Source organism: Hemitrygon akajei, chromosome 7, assembly GCF_048418815.1.
Source record: "Hemitrygon akajei chromosome 7, sHemAka1.3, whole genome shotgun sequence".
NCBI classification, from domain to species: domain Eukaryota; kingdom Metazoa; phylum Chordata; class Chondrichthyes; order Myliobatiformes; family Dasyatidae; genus Hemitrygon; species Hemitrygon akajei.
The window spans coordinates 168,184,602-168,199,878 of record NC_133130.1 but is presented as its reverse complement, the minus strand read 5'-3'; the positions used below and the strand labels follow the sequence as shown (position 1 = coordinate 168,199,878).

The 15,277-nt window shown below is 42.0% G+C and overlaps 1 protein-coding gene across 3 annotated transcripts in view; it reads right to left on the bottom strand.

Moving 5' to 3' along the window:
* Positions 1–15,277, bottom strand: part of rabgap1 (RAB GTPase activating protein 1) — a 242,797-nt gene that overhangs the window by 33,036 nt on the left and 194,484 nt on the right. For all 3 annotated transcript variants that reach the window (XM_073052552.1, XM_073052553.1, XM_073052554.1), the window contains 2 exons: positions 1,945–1,986; positions 1,092–1,220 (listed from right to left, as the gene is read on the bottom strand). In XM_073052552.1, coding sequence (XP_072908653.1) covers positions 1,092–1,220; positions 1,945–1,986 — 171 coding nt within the window. The remainder of the gene's footprint in view (positions 1–1,091; positions 1,221–1,944; positions 1,987–15,277) is intronic.

The window sequence follows — 15,277 nt, the reverse complement described above, 5'->3', positions numbered from 1 at the left end:
TTGAACAAAGTAATATAGCTTGGCTGGTGGTTCACCAAAAGCAGAGGGTTGGGAGTCAAGTCATACAGAACAGATTAATTTCCTAATATGCTTCAGGTTAGTTACTGATCCAGCAACCTCTCACTTGGCAAGGACAGAAGATGGAAAGAGCGAACAAGTCAGTTGAGGGTTATCATCAAGAAAACCACTAAAGACATGTGGACATATGACAATAGGCTGGCTTTCTGCACTTCTTACAGTACAGTACAGTCCTTTGGCCCACAACGTTATGCTGATAATTTAACCTACTCTAAGATCAATCTAACTCTTCCCCTCCTATGTAACCCTTCATTTTACTATCATCCCTGTATCAAAGAGTCTCTTAAATGTCCCTGATGTATCTGCCTCTATCACTACCCCTGGCAGAGTGTTCCATGCATCCAGCACTCTCTGAGTTAAAAAACTTGACTATCCTGGTAAGGTTGTAAAAGACATGTTTAAACCATTACCCCAAAAACTGGCCTATATTCCTAACTCATGCCTTCAGGACGGTGCAGGTCAAATGGGGTCTGTGTGCACATGCAAAAACAATTATTGATTCTAGTACGATATCAGTATGGAACTTCTCTATAAACCAGGGCAGCATTTGAAAACATTCTAGCTGCAATGCCTTACCAAAAAAAATGGGTTTAAAAACTTTCAGGAAATAATACTTGCAACTAATCTACTGTTTCCAGTAGTGTAAAGGGGTCAGGTATGTTGAAGTGAGGGTCAATTTGCAATCTCTAGTCAATTTAAAATCTGCTGAATACTTACCAGCTCCTTATGTTTCATCCAGCAATGAAATTAAAATTTAAAAGTCAAAGTATCAGTTGATCAGAGTAACACACACAAATAGTGCAGGAACTCAGACTGGACAGCGTCTATTCCCCTCTTCTGCTAAGTCCTTCCAGCATATTGTGTGTGTTACCGCATCTGTGTAGAGTCTTATGTTTATGATTTCCCAGAATAATTCAATGTTCTACCCTGCTGTGCATAACAGAATAGCTTTTCTTCCCCCAAAGATACAGGTTAAGGAAATTCCTCCAAAAATAAAGCATTTGCTTGGTTACCTTCATACTGCAAGCCAGCTCCATCAGCTTTTTAGCATTTTCCTCCGAGCGATACCTTTTAGGAAGCTGTACACGGAAAAATTTTAAGGCCCCTTCAAAGTCTGTTAACAGAAGATCATCCTTTGAAGTCTGTGGTAGAGATTGTAAGAGATTTTTGTGCTAAGTGAACAAGTTTGTGGAATCGATAATCAGCATTCAGTAAAATCTTGGCGTACAGACTACTCTGCTGACTGCCGGGAGAGATTAAGTTTGTGCAAATGTCCAGCTGAGATCGCCAGCTCCATTCTAATCAGATTCTTTCACTACATCAGGCCATCCTCACGTGAGCAGAAAAGCTGAGCACCATTATACAGAAAGAATATAAAACAGCCTTTCCTGGTGCGAAGCTCCACCAGTATACCCAGTGTAGTGTGTAAATCTCAGCAAAAGGGATTTTGGAAGTAATCCAAAAGCACATATCCAAAACCAGACTATGCCCAATTGCAGACATGAGTGAAAACTCATTGTGAAGTAACAAATGTGTATCACCACAAAGTTCTGCTGTTACAATCCTGCTGTTATTCATGGGTATTGATGAGATAATTGAACAGTTTCAGACAGAATACTGTGTGAAGACGTACCAACGTCAATGAAGGACTGCATCTAAAACTTTATCTGTGTCATAGCAGTAAAATGAAAGCAATTCATAAAGATGAAGTGCCAACTTATGGTAGCGATAGTGTGACAAGATTCAAGTTTATTTGTGTTAACAACCAAGAAGTTTGGTGTATGGTTCAACGTACAAGTGATAAATTTGACAATTCTGACTTCATTTAACCCACAGTAAATAAGTACAAAAAGGTGAGACTCCTACCTTCAATAAAGCAAGAGCGACGTTGAAGATCACACTTATTCCCTTTGAAAATAAAAGTTACCAACGTTTAAATAAATTAATAGAATTTTCAAATTTATTTCTCTACATAATACAAAGTACGAAAGTTATTAGCAAATTGTTTGAGGTTTTTAATGGCTAAATAAACTAAGCACAGCAGTTTAATTTTGCGTAATTCCTTTGTCATTTATGAAGAAAATATATTTTTACTTCTGCTGCTGCAAGCTGAGGACTGTCTAATGAACAAGAGTGGATCAGGACAATGGTGCAGTGTCTTAGACCACCACAACAGCTACAGCAACTATTTTGACAAGACGGCCTTAAGTTCAACATCATTTCAATTTGCATCAGGCTGCAATTCACTTTGTTCACAGATTGGCATATTTAATATTATAGACAACAATGCTTTGTAAATCCCCACAGATGTAAGCCAAGGCATCCAATAGACAGCATGTTCAAATGTTAATGCGTCTCTAGCTTGTTAAAATGCTGTCCCTGAATTCTCAGCCCCTAAGCTTTTTGTGAACAGAACTTTGCTGAATTCTACACAGGACATCATTAACATAATTTAACACAACATTCTTAGTTGCTATTTTTGGTCACTTTACCATTGGAGAGAAAAAGAAATGGCTGATGAATAGCAAGAGATTAACATTTTTCTTTTAACAATTTGTGTTTTCAAAGCAGATGCAAAATCTCCTTCAATCTCTGGTTTAACCATCAAATGACCTACTCCTTAAAGACACATTTACATATTACATAATGTTGTTAAGAAGGCATATGCCATGCTTGCCTTTTTTGTCGAGACTTTTGAGTTCAAAAGTCAGGAAGTTAAGTTGCAACTTTAGAAAAGCCTGGTTAGGCCACATCTGGAGTATTACACACAGTTCTGGTCATCCATTATAGGTTTGCCATCCCTGTAACATGTACATGTATACCATCCATAGAGAGTAATTTATTATAATGATGCTTTGAGGTAGTACATGGGAACACCAGAACAGAATGTAGAGTGTGGTTTACAGTACAGAGAAAGTGCAGTGCAAATGCCCAACTCAGTGCTGTTACACAGCTCCTTTTAAAATTCCATTTTATTTGTCATGTCTACATTGAAGACTACAGAGAAACCTGTCATTTGCATTAACAGCCAACATACCTGAGGGTACGCTGGCGGCAGGCTGCAAGTGTTGCTACATATTCCAGCACCAACATAGCATGCCCACAATGCTCGGCAGAATATCACAGAACACAATAAGCAAGTAAACAACAACAGCAAAACAAGCCACAATCCTCCCTCCCACCCACACACAGAGTCCTCTAACCCCAAGACAGGTCTGCTGACACTGGACTTCAACCTCCCCTGTGGACACACAGGGATTTACAGATTTTGCTCTGGTCCACAGGCCTCAAGTTCTAGACTTCTAATTCCACCCTTGGGATTGATCACGGGACATACTGATTACTGAAGCCTAGGTAGACCTCAAACTCTGGTCTCACTAGATTGAAAACCGGGGGTGGGGGGATCATCGCAATTTGTTTCTCCTGTTTGTTTCTCCTGGAGTGGAATTCCAACTCCACTGACCTAGGGAGACCTTCATCCATTCTCTGCCAATTCGACATCCAACATCTTGGACCTGGACTCCAGCCTGGCCTCTAACTCATCCACATCACTGTCCTTAAACCCTACCCTGATCCCTAACTCCCGTTTGTCTCTACAACCGTCCTTAAAAATAAAAAAAAATTTAAAACAACTAAAACAAAAAAAACTTGATGCCAGCTTCACTCCATTGTTTCAGCATTGGGGTACAACCAATACATCTCCAAGCTTTGAAATGTTTCCACACCTCTCACAACTGACTGGCCTCATCTCAAACAATAATGATGCAGCCTATAGAGAAGAATTCATCACCCTGACACAGTGGTGTCAAGAAAACAACCTCTCTCTCTCAATGTTGCAAAAACAAAGGAGCTGGTTGTGGACTACAGGAGGAATAGAAAGAGGCTCATCCCTATTGACATCAATGAGAGGGGATCGCTTTAAGTTCCTCGGTATACACATCACTGATTACTTCACTTGGTCTGTACATACCAGCTGTGTGGTGAAAAAGGCACAACAGTCACCTCAGCCGGTTGAAGTTCAGCACGAGTCCCCAAATCCTAAGGACTTTCTACAGGGGCATAATTGAGAGCATCCTGACTGGCTGCATCACTGCCTGGTATGGGAACTGTATTTTCCTCAATCACAGGACTCTGCAGAGAGTGGTACGGACAGCCCAGCACATCTGTAGATGTGAACTTCACACTTTTCAGGACATTTACAGTGACAGGTGCATAAAAAGGGCCCAAAGGATCACTGAGAACCTGAATCACCCCAACCACAAACTGTTCCAGTTGCTACCAACATGGAAATGGTACTGCAACATTAAAAACCAGAACCAACCGGTCTGGGACAGCTTTTTCCATCAGGCCATCAGACTGATTAATTCACACTGACACAACTGCATTTCTAAGCTATACTCTCTTTGTTCTGTTGCACATACTACTTATTACAAATTACTATAATTTGCACATTCAGATGGTGACATAACAGAGATTTTTACTCCTCGTGTATGTGAAGGCTATAAGAAATAAAGCCAATTGAATTCAAACAGTGCTTCTGACTGGAATATGTACAGGAGTGAGATAGATCAGCTGGTTGAGTGGAGTTGCAACAACCTTGCACTCAATGTCAATAAGACCGAGGAAATGATTGTGGACTTCAGGAAGGGGAAGTCGAGGGAACACACACCAGTCCTCATCAAGGGTTCCACTGTGGAAAGGGTGAGCAGTTTCAAGATCCTGGGTGTCAACATCTCTGAAGATCTATTCTGGGCCCAACATGTTGATGCAATTACAAAGAATGCAAGCTACGGTAGATTTGATATGTCAGCAACAGCTCTAGCAAATTTCTCCAGATGTACCCTGGAGAGCATTCGAACAGGTTATATCACCGTCTGACATGGCTGGCCATTGCAAAGGATCAGAAAAACCTGCAGAGGAATGCAAACTCAGCCAGTTCCATCATGGGCACTGAGGACATCTTTAAAAGACAATGCCTCAGAAAGATGGCATTCATTACCCAGAACCTGCCCTCTTCTGATTGATACTGCCAGGGAGGTGATACAGCACCCAAAGGTTTTAGCAACAGCTTCTTTCCCTCTGCCACAGATTTCCGAATGGACTATGAACCCATATACACTACCTCACTATTTTTTTTCTTTTTTTGCTCTGTTTACACTACATATTTAATTTTATTTTATATCCATTTCTTATTGTAGTTTATAGTTTTTCTTATTATGTATTGCACTGCACTGCTGCAACAAAACAACAAGTTTGACAGTACTTATCGGTGATATTAAACCTGAGTTTGAACATCACTAATTAATACAGATAAGAACAGCAGTAATAAAGCTATCATTTGCATCATTATGGTTTCTGATATCAGGATCACCTCGCATACTGGCAGACACCAGAGTAATATTTTAAACCATATTGGGGAACATTAACAGCAGTATATTCAACAGATTAATATTACACAGTACTTAATTGAAAACAAGGGACTGGATTAATTGGACATTGACCTTTACTGAAATCTCATTCTTAGAATGTGCAAAATCAGGCTTAATTTAAATCTTTTTCTTACATCACCACAAAATTAGAGGAAGTTGTGGTTATTAGAAAACACACTGAACTGGCAAGAGTGCCAGTTTGGGGTGTCACAGTAGCATTGCAGTCAGCACGATGCTGTCTTGGCTGGGACACCGGACTGTAAGAAATTTGTATATCCTTCGCATGAGCATGTGGGTGTTCTGATTTCTTCCACAGTCCAAAGACGTACCAGTTGGTGGGTTATCCGGGTCACTGTAAATTGTCCTGTGAATAGGTGAGGGTGAAATAGGTGGGTTTTGGACATTGCAGCTTACTGGGATGGCAGGGCCTGTCCGCGCTTTATCTCTAAATAAAAAAAATATATATGTTTTTTAAACAATAACTAATTGGACAATTAACTTAACAGTAATTGATCCATTGAACTTGCAGAAGTGAATGGAGAAGCTATCAGATACAAAATAATATGCAACTGTTTCAAATATATTTTAACAATAACAAATGGATAATTAATTTCAACTTTAGAAAAATAACTGAAAGGATAATAACATTTTTGATTGGAATTTATCAAAATTACCAAGAACACACTAGCCCAGGGGTGGGCAAACTTTTTGACTTGTGGGCCACAAAGGGTTCTAAAATTTGACAGGGGGGCCGGACCAGGAGCAGATGGACGGAGTGTTTTGGTAATACACCTCATAAGAGAAAATAAAATATCATGGGATATGTAGAAAACATGTGCTTTAATTTCAATTGAAAATGAACAAATGCATTACAACAAAATATCTGTCTTTGAAGTCCCATGGTATTTAGCTATTTATTGAAATGACTTTTAAAACACTGAAAATTAAATGAATAAAATACAGCTTTTTTAATAGTAACAGTTATTATTTTAAAGCACTGAAAATTCTGTTATCCTTCAAGATATTATCATCATCACTCTCCTCCTGACTGTCTTTATTTCAAAAACGGTAGGAGATGCAGGTCTACTTGTCCTGCTCCTTCTTATTCAATTGTCCCCTGTGCCAAAACTCAACAACGACCAGCACAAGGACAGAACAGTGACAGCGCGCCAGTATGCGGAGCGCGTTATTTGATCTGGAGCGCATTTTTTATTTTGAGAACGTACGTGCACCTGCGCACTACTCATGTCCATCACTTAACAGACATGTAACATGTAAGGCTTATTGAAAAAAATATTTTCAAATGCATTTTTTACATAACACAACGAAGAAACTTATTTTTAATTTCAGTGGGAACAGTGTTGTTGGTCTCCCTTTTTAGCCAGCGCATCAAAGTCTGGATTTAGTTTTGTTGTGGCGATTTGAATGTGGCGCCAGAATTGCGGGGAGAAAACGTTAACAAGGTTTATTAATATAATTTCATCAAGTTCTGTGGGCCGGATTAAAAAGCTTAACGGGCCGCATATGGCCCCCGGGCCGTAGTTTGCCCATGCCTGCACTAGCCTGTTCTTGAAATCAAATCTCAGCTGAAACTCCAATATTTATAGACTGAAGCAAGGTGATTAATTAAACGCTATTTCACGCACACCCTTTGAAGAAAACCACAATATACTGTAATGAGAGGCTTGTGTCCTATTGCTACCGCGATCATTACAAACCATTGTCCTATATGCAGCACCACCATGTGGCTGATACAGGTACTACTAGATTCAGGAGTAAATTGCAGTTCTAAAGAGATTTCTGTACTTGTTACATGAAAATCGAAACATACGGTGAAATGCTTTGTTTGCATCAATGCTGGGGGCAGCCCACAAGTGTTATCACACTGAATCTTTGCATTGTGCCCTTTTGCTGTCCATTCTAAAGAAAACTTTAATTGAATGAGTCATAGAGGAATGCCCAGGAGCTGTTCCCTGACCACAATTTACACACACTTGATTGGTCTCAAGGGTGTATGCACTTTTAACCAACAAGAAGCTTTCTGAATCTAAGTGAAGGCAGTTTCAGATTACATCGGCCTTATCTGTCACATGTACATTGAAACAAAGTGAAGTACCTTGTTTGCTTCAAATCAAATCAACGAGAATTGCGCTGGGGCAGGGGCAGGAGGTGGGGTGCTCCTAGATCAAAAGCCAGTGCTCCCCATGGATGGACACTGACGATGAAGACCAGCGATCCACGTGGTTAAGGACTGAGGTCAGTGGGACTTATGGTTGAGGCTGGTGATGTCCCTGATTGGGAAAATGGTGGGTGGGTGGGGGGATTAGAAGAAAGATTTTGCTGTTGTTATGTCTGTATAAGACTGTACAAAGCATAGAGGGCAGAATTAGGCCATACGGCCCATCAAGTTGGCTCCACCATTCCATCTTCAGTGATTTATTACCCCTCTCAACCCCATTCTCCTGCTTTCCCCCTCACACATTAGATGCCCTTACTAATCAAGAACCCATCAATCCCTGCTTCAATGACTTGTTCTCCACAGCCCACTGTGGCAAAGAATTCCAGATTCACTATCTTCTGGCTATAGAAATCCCTCATCTGGGTTCTAAATGGACGTCTCTCTATTCTGAGGCTGTGCAAGCTGGTCCTAGACTCCCCCACTGTGGAAATCATCCTCTCCCCATCCACTCTATGAAGGCCTTTCAATATTTGATATTTCGCAATAAGATCACCCCCTCAATCTTTTGAACTCCAGTGAGTACACACTGAGCGCTATCAAACACTCCTCCTACCATAACACTTTCATTTACGGGATCATTCTCATAAACCTCCTCTAGACCCTCCACGATGCCAGCACATCTTTACTTAAATAAGGGGACCAAAACTGCTCACAGTATGTTGAATGTTGGCTACATGTTCTGCTGAACATTGTGGGCATGTTATGCTGGTGCCAGAGATGAAGCGAAACTTGTGGGCTGCCCCCAGTACATCCTCAGACTGTGCTGGCTGTTAACACAAGCAACACATTACATTGCTTCGATGTATGTGTGATAAATAAATCTAATCTAATCTCACAACCCCTCAGTAAAGTCGTTGCTAAAACTTAGGCCACAAGGTCAGACTATGCAAATAAGCTTACTTACCCAAATGTTGACCAGAAAGGCTTCTTCAAGAATAACCATTTATTTCCACACCGGAATTATGGCTGATGATAAAATGACAGTACCAAGGGAGCTCACCAATGCCTTTCATTCCTCATGAAGTGAAACAAATTTGTCGACCCTTTCCAATTTTTACCAATGCGCCACAGACAGCATCTTATCTGGATGCATCATGGCTTGGTACGTCAACTGCTCTGCCCGTGACTGCAAGAAACTGCAGAGTTGTGGACAGCTCAGAACATCACAGAAGGCACAAGATGTATACTTCCCAAAGAGGAAGAAGTATTCTAAAGGCAAGAAGACACAACTGTGGCCAACAAGAAGAGTGAAAGCCAACTTAAAAGGAAAGGAGATGGTATAGCAGTAGTAGTCTCTCGAAGTCCGAGGAGGACAGATGTGTTGCGCAGTCAACGTCTGCGGGCACGCATATGACTTCTGAGGCCGAAGTCTGAAGCGCAGATACGGTCGCAGATGGGGCAAGGAGCACCGCCTGTTGGGGCAGGAGCGGACGCCTTCCTGTGTCTTTCTTGACTCGCCTTGAGGCGCTGCATGTGCCAGTTGGTATATAATATAGCAAAAATTAGTAGGAAGTCAGAGGATTGGGAAGCTTTTAAGAACGAACAGAAGGCAACTAAAAAGTCACTAAAAAGGTAAAGATCGATTACGAAAGCAAGCCAGCTAATAATATGAAAGAGGATATCGGACCACTGGAAAACAATGCTGTAGCGGTAATAATGGGGAGGAATGAAATGGTGGATGAACTGAATAAGTACTTTGTGTCAGACACTAGCAGTATGGTGGAAATTCCAGGTGTCAGGGGTCACTAAGTGTGTGAAGTTACCATAACAAGAAAGAAGGTTCTAGGGAAACTGAAAGGTCTGAAGGTAGCTAAGTCACCTGGACCAGATGGTGTACACCCCAGAGTTCTGAAAGAGGTAGCTGAAGAGATAGTGGAGGCATTAGTAATGATTTTTCAAGAATCACTACATTCTGGAATGGTGTAAGAAGACAAGAAAATAGCAAATGTCTCTCTATTCTTCAAGAAGGGAGAGAGGCAGAAGAAAGGAAACTATAGGCCATTGAGTCTGACCTGAGCTGTTGAGAAGATGTTGAGAGTCGATTTAGTCAATGAGGTCTTAGGGTTCTTGGAAACACATGATAAAATAGGCAGTGGTCAGCATTACTTCAAGGGAAAATCTTGCCTGACAAATCTGTTGGAATTCTTTGAAGAAATAACAAATAGGACAAAGGAGAATCAGTTGATCAGTTGATCAGGAGATGGCAGATGGAATACAGTGTCCGGAAGTGTATGGTCATGCACTCTGGTAGAAGAAATGAAAGGGTTGACTATTTTCTTAATGGAGATGAAATACAAAAATTGAGGCACACAGGAACTTGGGAGTCCTTGTGCAAGATTCCTTAAAGATTAATTTGCAGGTCAAGTCTGTGGTGAAAGGCAAATGTGATGTAAGCATTCACTTCAAGAAGATTAGAATATAAAAGCAAGGATGTAATGTTGAGGCTTTGTAAAGTACTGGTGGGGCCTCACGGAGTACTGTGAGCAGTTCTGGGCCCCTTATCTTAGAAGGGATATGCTGAGAGTGGAGAGGGTTCAAAGGAGGTTCACAAGAATGATTCCAAGATTGAATGACCTGTCATATGAAGAGTTTTTGATGGTTCTGGGTCTGGGTCTGTATTCACGAGAATTCAGAAGACTGAAGGGTGACTTCATTGAAACCAACCGAATGGTGAAAGGCACTGATAGAGAGGATATGGAGAGGATGTTTCCTTTGGTGGGAGAATGTAAGACCAGAGGACACAGCCTCAAAAGGGAGGGGCATCCTTTTTAGAACAGAGATGAGGAGAAATTTCTTTAGCCAGAGTGGTGAAACTGTAGAATTCTTTGCTACAGGCAGCTGTGGAGGCCAGGTCTTTATTTATATTTAAAGCAAAGGTTGACAGAATCTTGATTGGCCAGAGTATGAGGGATATAGGGAGAAGGCTGAGGGGAAAACTGGATCAGCCATGATGAAATGGTGGAGCAGACCCAATGGGCCAAATGGCCTAATTCTGCTCCTATAGCTTATGTTTCGGCTGTGTACTCTTTTCCATCGGTGCTGCCTGACCTCCTGAGTTCTCCACCATTTTGTGTGGGCTGCCATGCTCTCTTCTCCTCTCTCCCATTGGGCAGAAGATACAAAAGCCTGAAAGCGGGTATCACCAGGTTCACAGACAGCTTCTTCTTCACTGTTATAAGACTATGCACTAGTACAATTAAATGACGCTGAGATCCATGCTTGGATGCACTGGGACACATCATCAGTGAGATAACCTGCGGTTACTGGGTGTCTCAAGTCTTTCAACATCAGACACTCCCGCCCAGGCGACCCAGCCAGGGTTGATCAGGCCCTGGCTTGTTTCCCAGCAGCACTGGTCCACAGGTTATATACATCCTGATCCACAGCCACCTGGAGGCTCGCTCAGCAGCCTCTGTAATGGTCCTGATAGCTCTTTAGTAGGTTCTGCACAGTGAGCAGCCAGCAAAGCCTCTACAGGTTCACATTGTGCCCTCCACCCCTGTCCCTGGCACTGCTCTACCAGCTCCCGGTATTTGGCATTTTTACATTCAAATGCCTCCTCAATCCTGTCTTCTCAAGGAAACGGCAGTCTGACCCTGACCACCTGTTACAAGGTTTCTGGACTCTTGACTTCACAATCTACCTTTATCCTCCACCTTACTGTCTCCCTGCATTGTCACTGTAACACTTTAATCTGTATTCTATTGTTTTACCTTGTACTACCTCAATGCATCGTGTAAATTGATTTGTATGAACAATATACTAGTTTTTCACTGTACACTAGTACATGTGACAACAATAAACCAATTCCAATTCCCACACGATATTGAGCTGTACTCAGATCCCACAAACACAAGAGATTCTGCAGATGCTGGAAATCCAGAGTAACACACACAAAATGCCGAAGGAATTCAGTAAGCCAGGCTGCATCTATGGAGGGGAATTTTGGGCTGAGTTTATTCGCCTCCATAGACGCTGCCTGACTTGCCGAGCTCCCCCAGAACTTTGTGTGTGTTACTCATACCCTATGGCTGCCGGGTGGCAATCTCGACTCTCAAGGAATCAGGTGTTGTCTGTACACTGTCTCTAACCTGATCCTGCAAACAAAGACATTTTTAACGTGGCCTAATAAGTTGCACTTGTTTCTTCTTCTTGCTTTTGGGAGGAACGCTGAACAAGTATTGAATAGAAATTGCGGAAATGAACAAAGAAGTTAATTACAAACATTTCACAAACAGGAGTGTGAATATTTCATATGAACAGCCGACTTTGAACGTTTAAAGTTGTAATACCAGTATCTTATCATTTTCAGAGAAAAAGAGATGAAGCATTAATAAAATCAATTTAAATGCATGGAAATAAGTTGATGGAAGAGGCAGACCAAAAGCTGTGGTGCACACACGAGGAAATCTGCAGATGCTGGAAATTCAAACAACACACACAAAATGCTGGTGGAACACAGCAGGCCAGGCAGCATCTATAGGGAGAAGCGCTGTCGACGTTTCGGGCCGAGACCCTTCGTCAGGACAGCGCTTCTCCCTATAGATGCTGCCTGGCCTGCTGTGTTCCACCAGTATTTTCTGTGAGCTGTGGTGCACACTGTCTTCTGACTGAATTGACAACAGAGATCTAATGCAACCACAAATAGCAGTGCCAGACAGACTGTGCAAACAAAGGATAGCGCAGGTATTTATCCACAATTGCAGAGAGATCTAATCTCACTGGTATCACGAGCAGTGGCCATGTCAGAGATTGCATCTGGACGGAATCACCTAAAGAGACCGTTTTGAGGGGCTGACCATTGCTGATGTTATAAGATCAGTATTCAAATTCTAAATTAAACAAATTATTTAATGTCTACAGATTTAAATCCTTGCAACATAGTTGCCCTTTTTTTTGTTTGGGAAAATAATCTCCTTTATTACGGCAAGATTTAAACAGTAAAACAATTTAAACTGAATGATCAGAAATGGCTTCTTTAAATCCCCTATGTTCTGCAAGTTTAGACTGTGCGCTAAAAATTATCCTCTGCTGCAGAAGGGTACAAGGAAACAGGCAATAAGACATCGGAGCAGAATTAGACCATTTGGCCATCATGGCTGATTTATTATCCCTGTCAACCCCATTCTCCTCTCTTCTTCCCGTAACCTTTGATGTCCTACCTAATCACAAACCTATCAACCACCACTTTAAAAATAAATTTAAAAGGTAGATCTACAAATTAAAGTGCCTGCCAACATTCCAAGAACAGATAAAGCTCACAAGGTTGTAACCTTAGAGCACTGGATAAATATACGGCTTTATCTTGGTCTGAAAATAACTTCCTTTTCCTCAACGCTTTCAAACAAACAAATTCCAATTCCATTGAAATGTTTGCTAGGAAGGCGATTTCAAGGCATCTATCTTTGATGCTGCCAATTTATATAATCACAGAATACCCACAACAACAAGGTATTGTGCTTTCAAGACAATGGGCAAAGAATAGTGAAGGAACTCAGTAGAAGTGCAGGAGAAACAGCAGGTAAAGCAGCATCTATAAATTGATGACATTTTGGGCTGAGACTCTTCGGGACTGGAAAGGAAGGGGTAAGGAGCCAGAATAAGGAGGTGGGGTGAGGAGAAAGAGTACAAGCTGGCAGCTGATAGGTTAGGCCTAGTGAGGGGGGTGGTGGGTAGGCAGCAATGAACTACAAAGTTAGGAGGTGATAGTAGTAAAGGTAAAGGGCTGAAGAACAACAGAGAAAATCTGTAGATACCAGAAAACCAAAGCAACACACACAAAATGACAGAGGAACTCAGCAGGCCAGGCAAAACAGTAAATAGTCCATGTTTTGGGCCGAGACCCTTCAGAGTCCTGATGAAGGGTCTCAGCCCTAAACATCGACTGCTTACTCGTTTCCATAGATGCTGCAAGGGCTTAGGAAGGCTGCATCTGATAAGAGAGAACAGGCCATGGAGAAACAGAAGCAGGAGGGGCATCAGAGGGAGGCAATAGGTGGTGAGAAGAGAATGGAAGCGAAGCATGTTTTCAGGTAATTAATGCAGATATTCATGACAAAATTACTCTCCACTACAAACTGACCGTTAAGGGAGCCATGGCATGATGCTTTTTCTAGTAGAGAGTTGGCCTCCTCCTGTACTATAACTATAGCATGGCAGTTCTTCTAGCCAGGTGAAGCTTAAAATGACAAGGATTAAATTTTTTTCTCCTAAAACTGACAAAATTCTATAGATTTGTGGTGGATAGTATACTGACTAGTTGCATCACGGCCTGGTAAGGAAACAACAATGTGATCTGAATGGAAAAAGTGGCGGATATGGCCCAGTCCACCACAGGTAAAAGCCCTCCCCACCACTGAGCACATCTACATGGAGCACTGTTGCAGGAGAGTAACATCCATCATCAGCAACCCCCACCATCCAGGCCATGCTCTCCTCTCGCTGCTGCCACCAGGAAGGTGGTACAGGACTCACACCATCAGGTTCAGGAACAGTTATTACCCTTCAACCATCAGGCTCTTGAACCAGAGGGAATAACTTCACTTGTCTTATCACAGAACTGTTCCCACAGCCTATGGACTCACTTTCAAGGACTCTACATCTCATGTCCTCGATATTGTATTTGCATAGTTTTTTGTCTTTTGCTCATTGGTTGTCTGTCCTGATATGTGCAGTCTTTCATTGATTTTATTGTATTTCCTTGACCTACTGTGAATGCCCACGGGAAAATTAATCTCAGGGTTGTACATGGTGGCATATATATATTTTGATAATAAATTTACTTAATAAATTGACGGAGGCGGAGTTAAGGTGGCTGAAAAAAGGCAACTCCTTTGCTTGCAGCTTTGGAAACAGCTCTATTTCCATCTTTAATATCTTTATTTTTCCCTTTAAAGGTTCTTTTGAAGACCCTGACCTGGAGTCACACACTGACTTCGGTTCTTTGTGGGAACAGGACCAGTTCTCGGGGTTTCAGGACTGGCTGTTGTTCGGCATGCCAAGGGAGGCGGCCTAGTGTTCGGCAGCCTAAGATCTCGGGGCTCTGGAGACGGGCGGATCGAGGGTCAGTGTCACGGCAGGAGACTCGTGTGTCATCAGGAAGGCTGGAAAATCTTTCGCTGTGGGACTGAAGACTCGAGATCTTTGCGTTCTTCAGGCACAGAGCTCGTAAAAAGCGACAGAATGGACTTTTTAAACATTGTAAACCAGCAAGTTGTTGTTATGTCTCCCGCTTGCTGTGAAAATGGGAGACCCCCCCCCCCCCCGATCAGGGAGAGGGAGAACCTGTGGGTTGCCGAATAACTGCACGGTCTGTGTCTTTGCTATCACTTAGCTCACGCTTGTGCTCTGTAGCAGGTGCACTTTTTGTTTTGCCTGTGGGCGGAGGGACTTTGCGGTTCTCACGTTTAACTGTTATTCATTCTTTGGGTTACTTCTCTGTTTTTGTGGATGTTTTGCAAAGAAAAAGCATTTCAGGATGTATATTGTATATGTTTCTCTGACATTAAATTGAACCTTTGAACTTAATAAA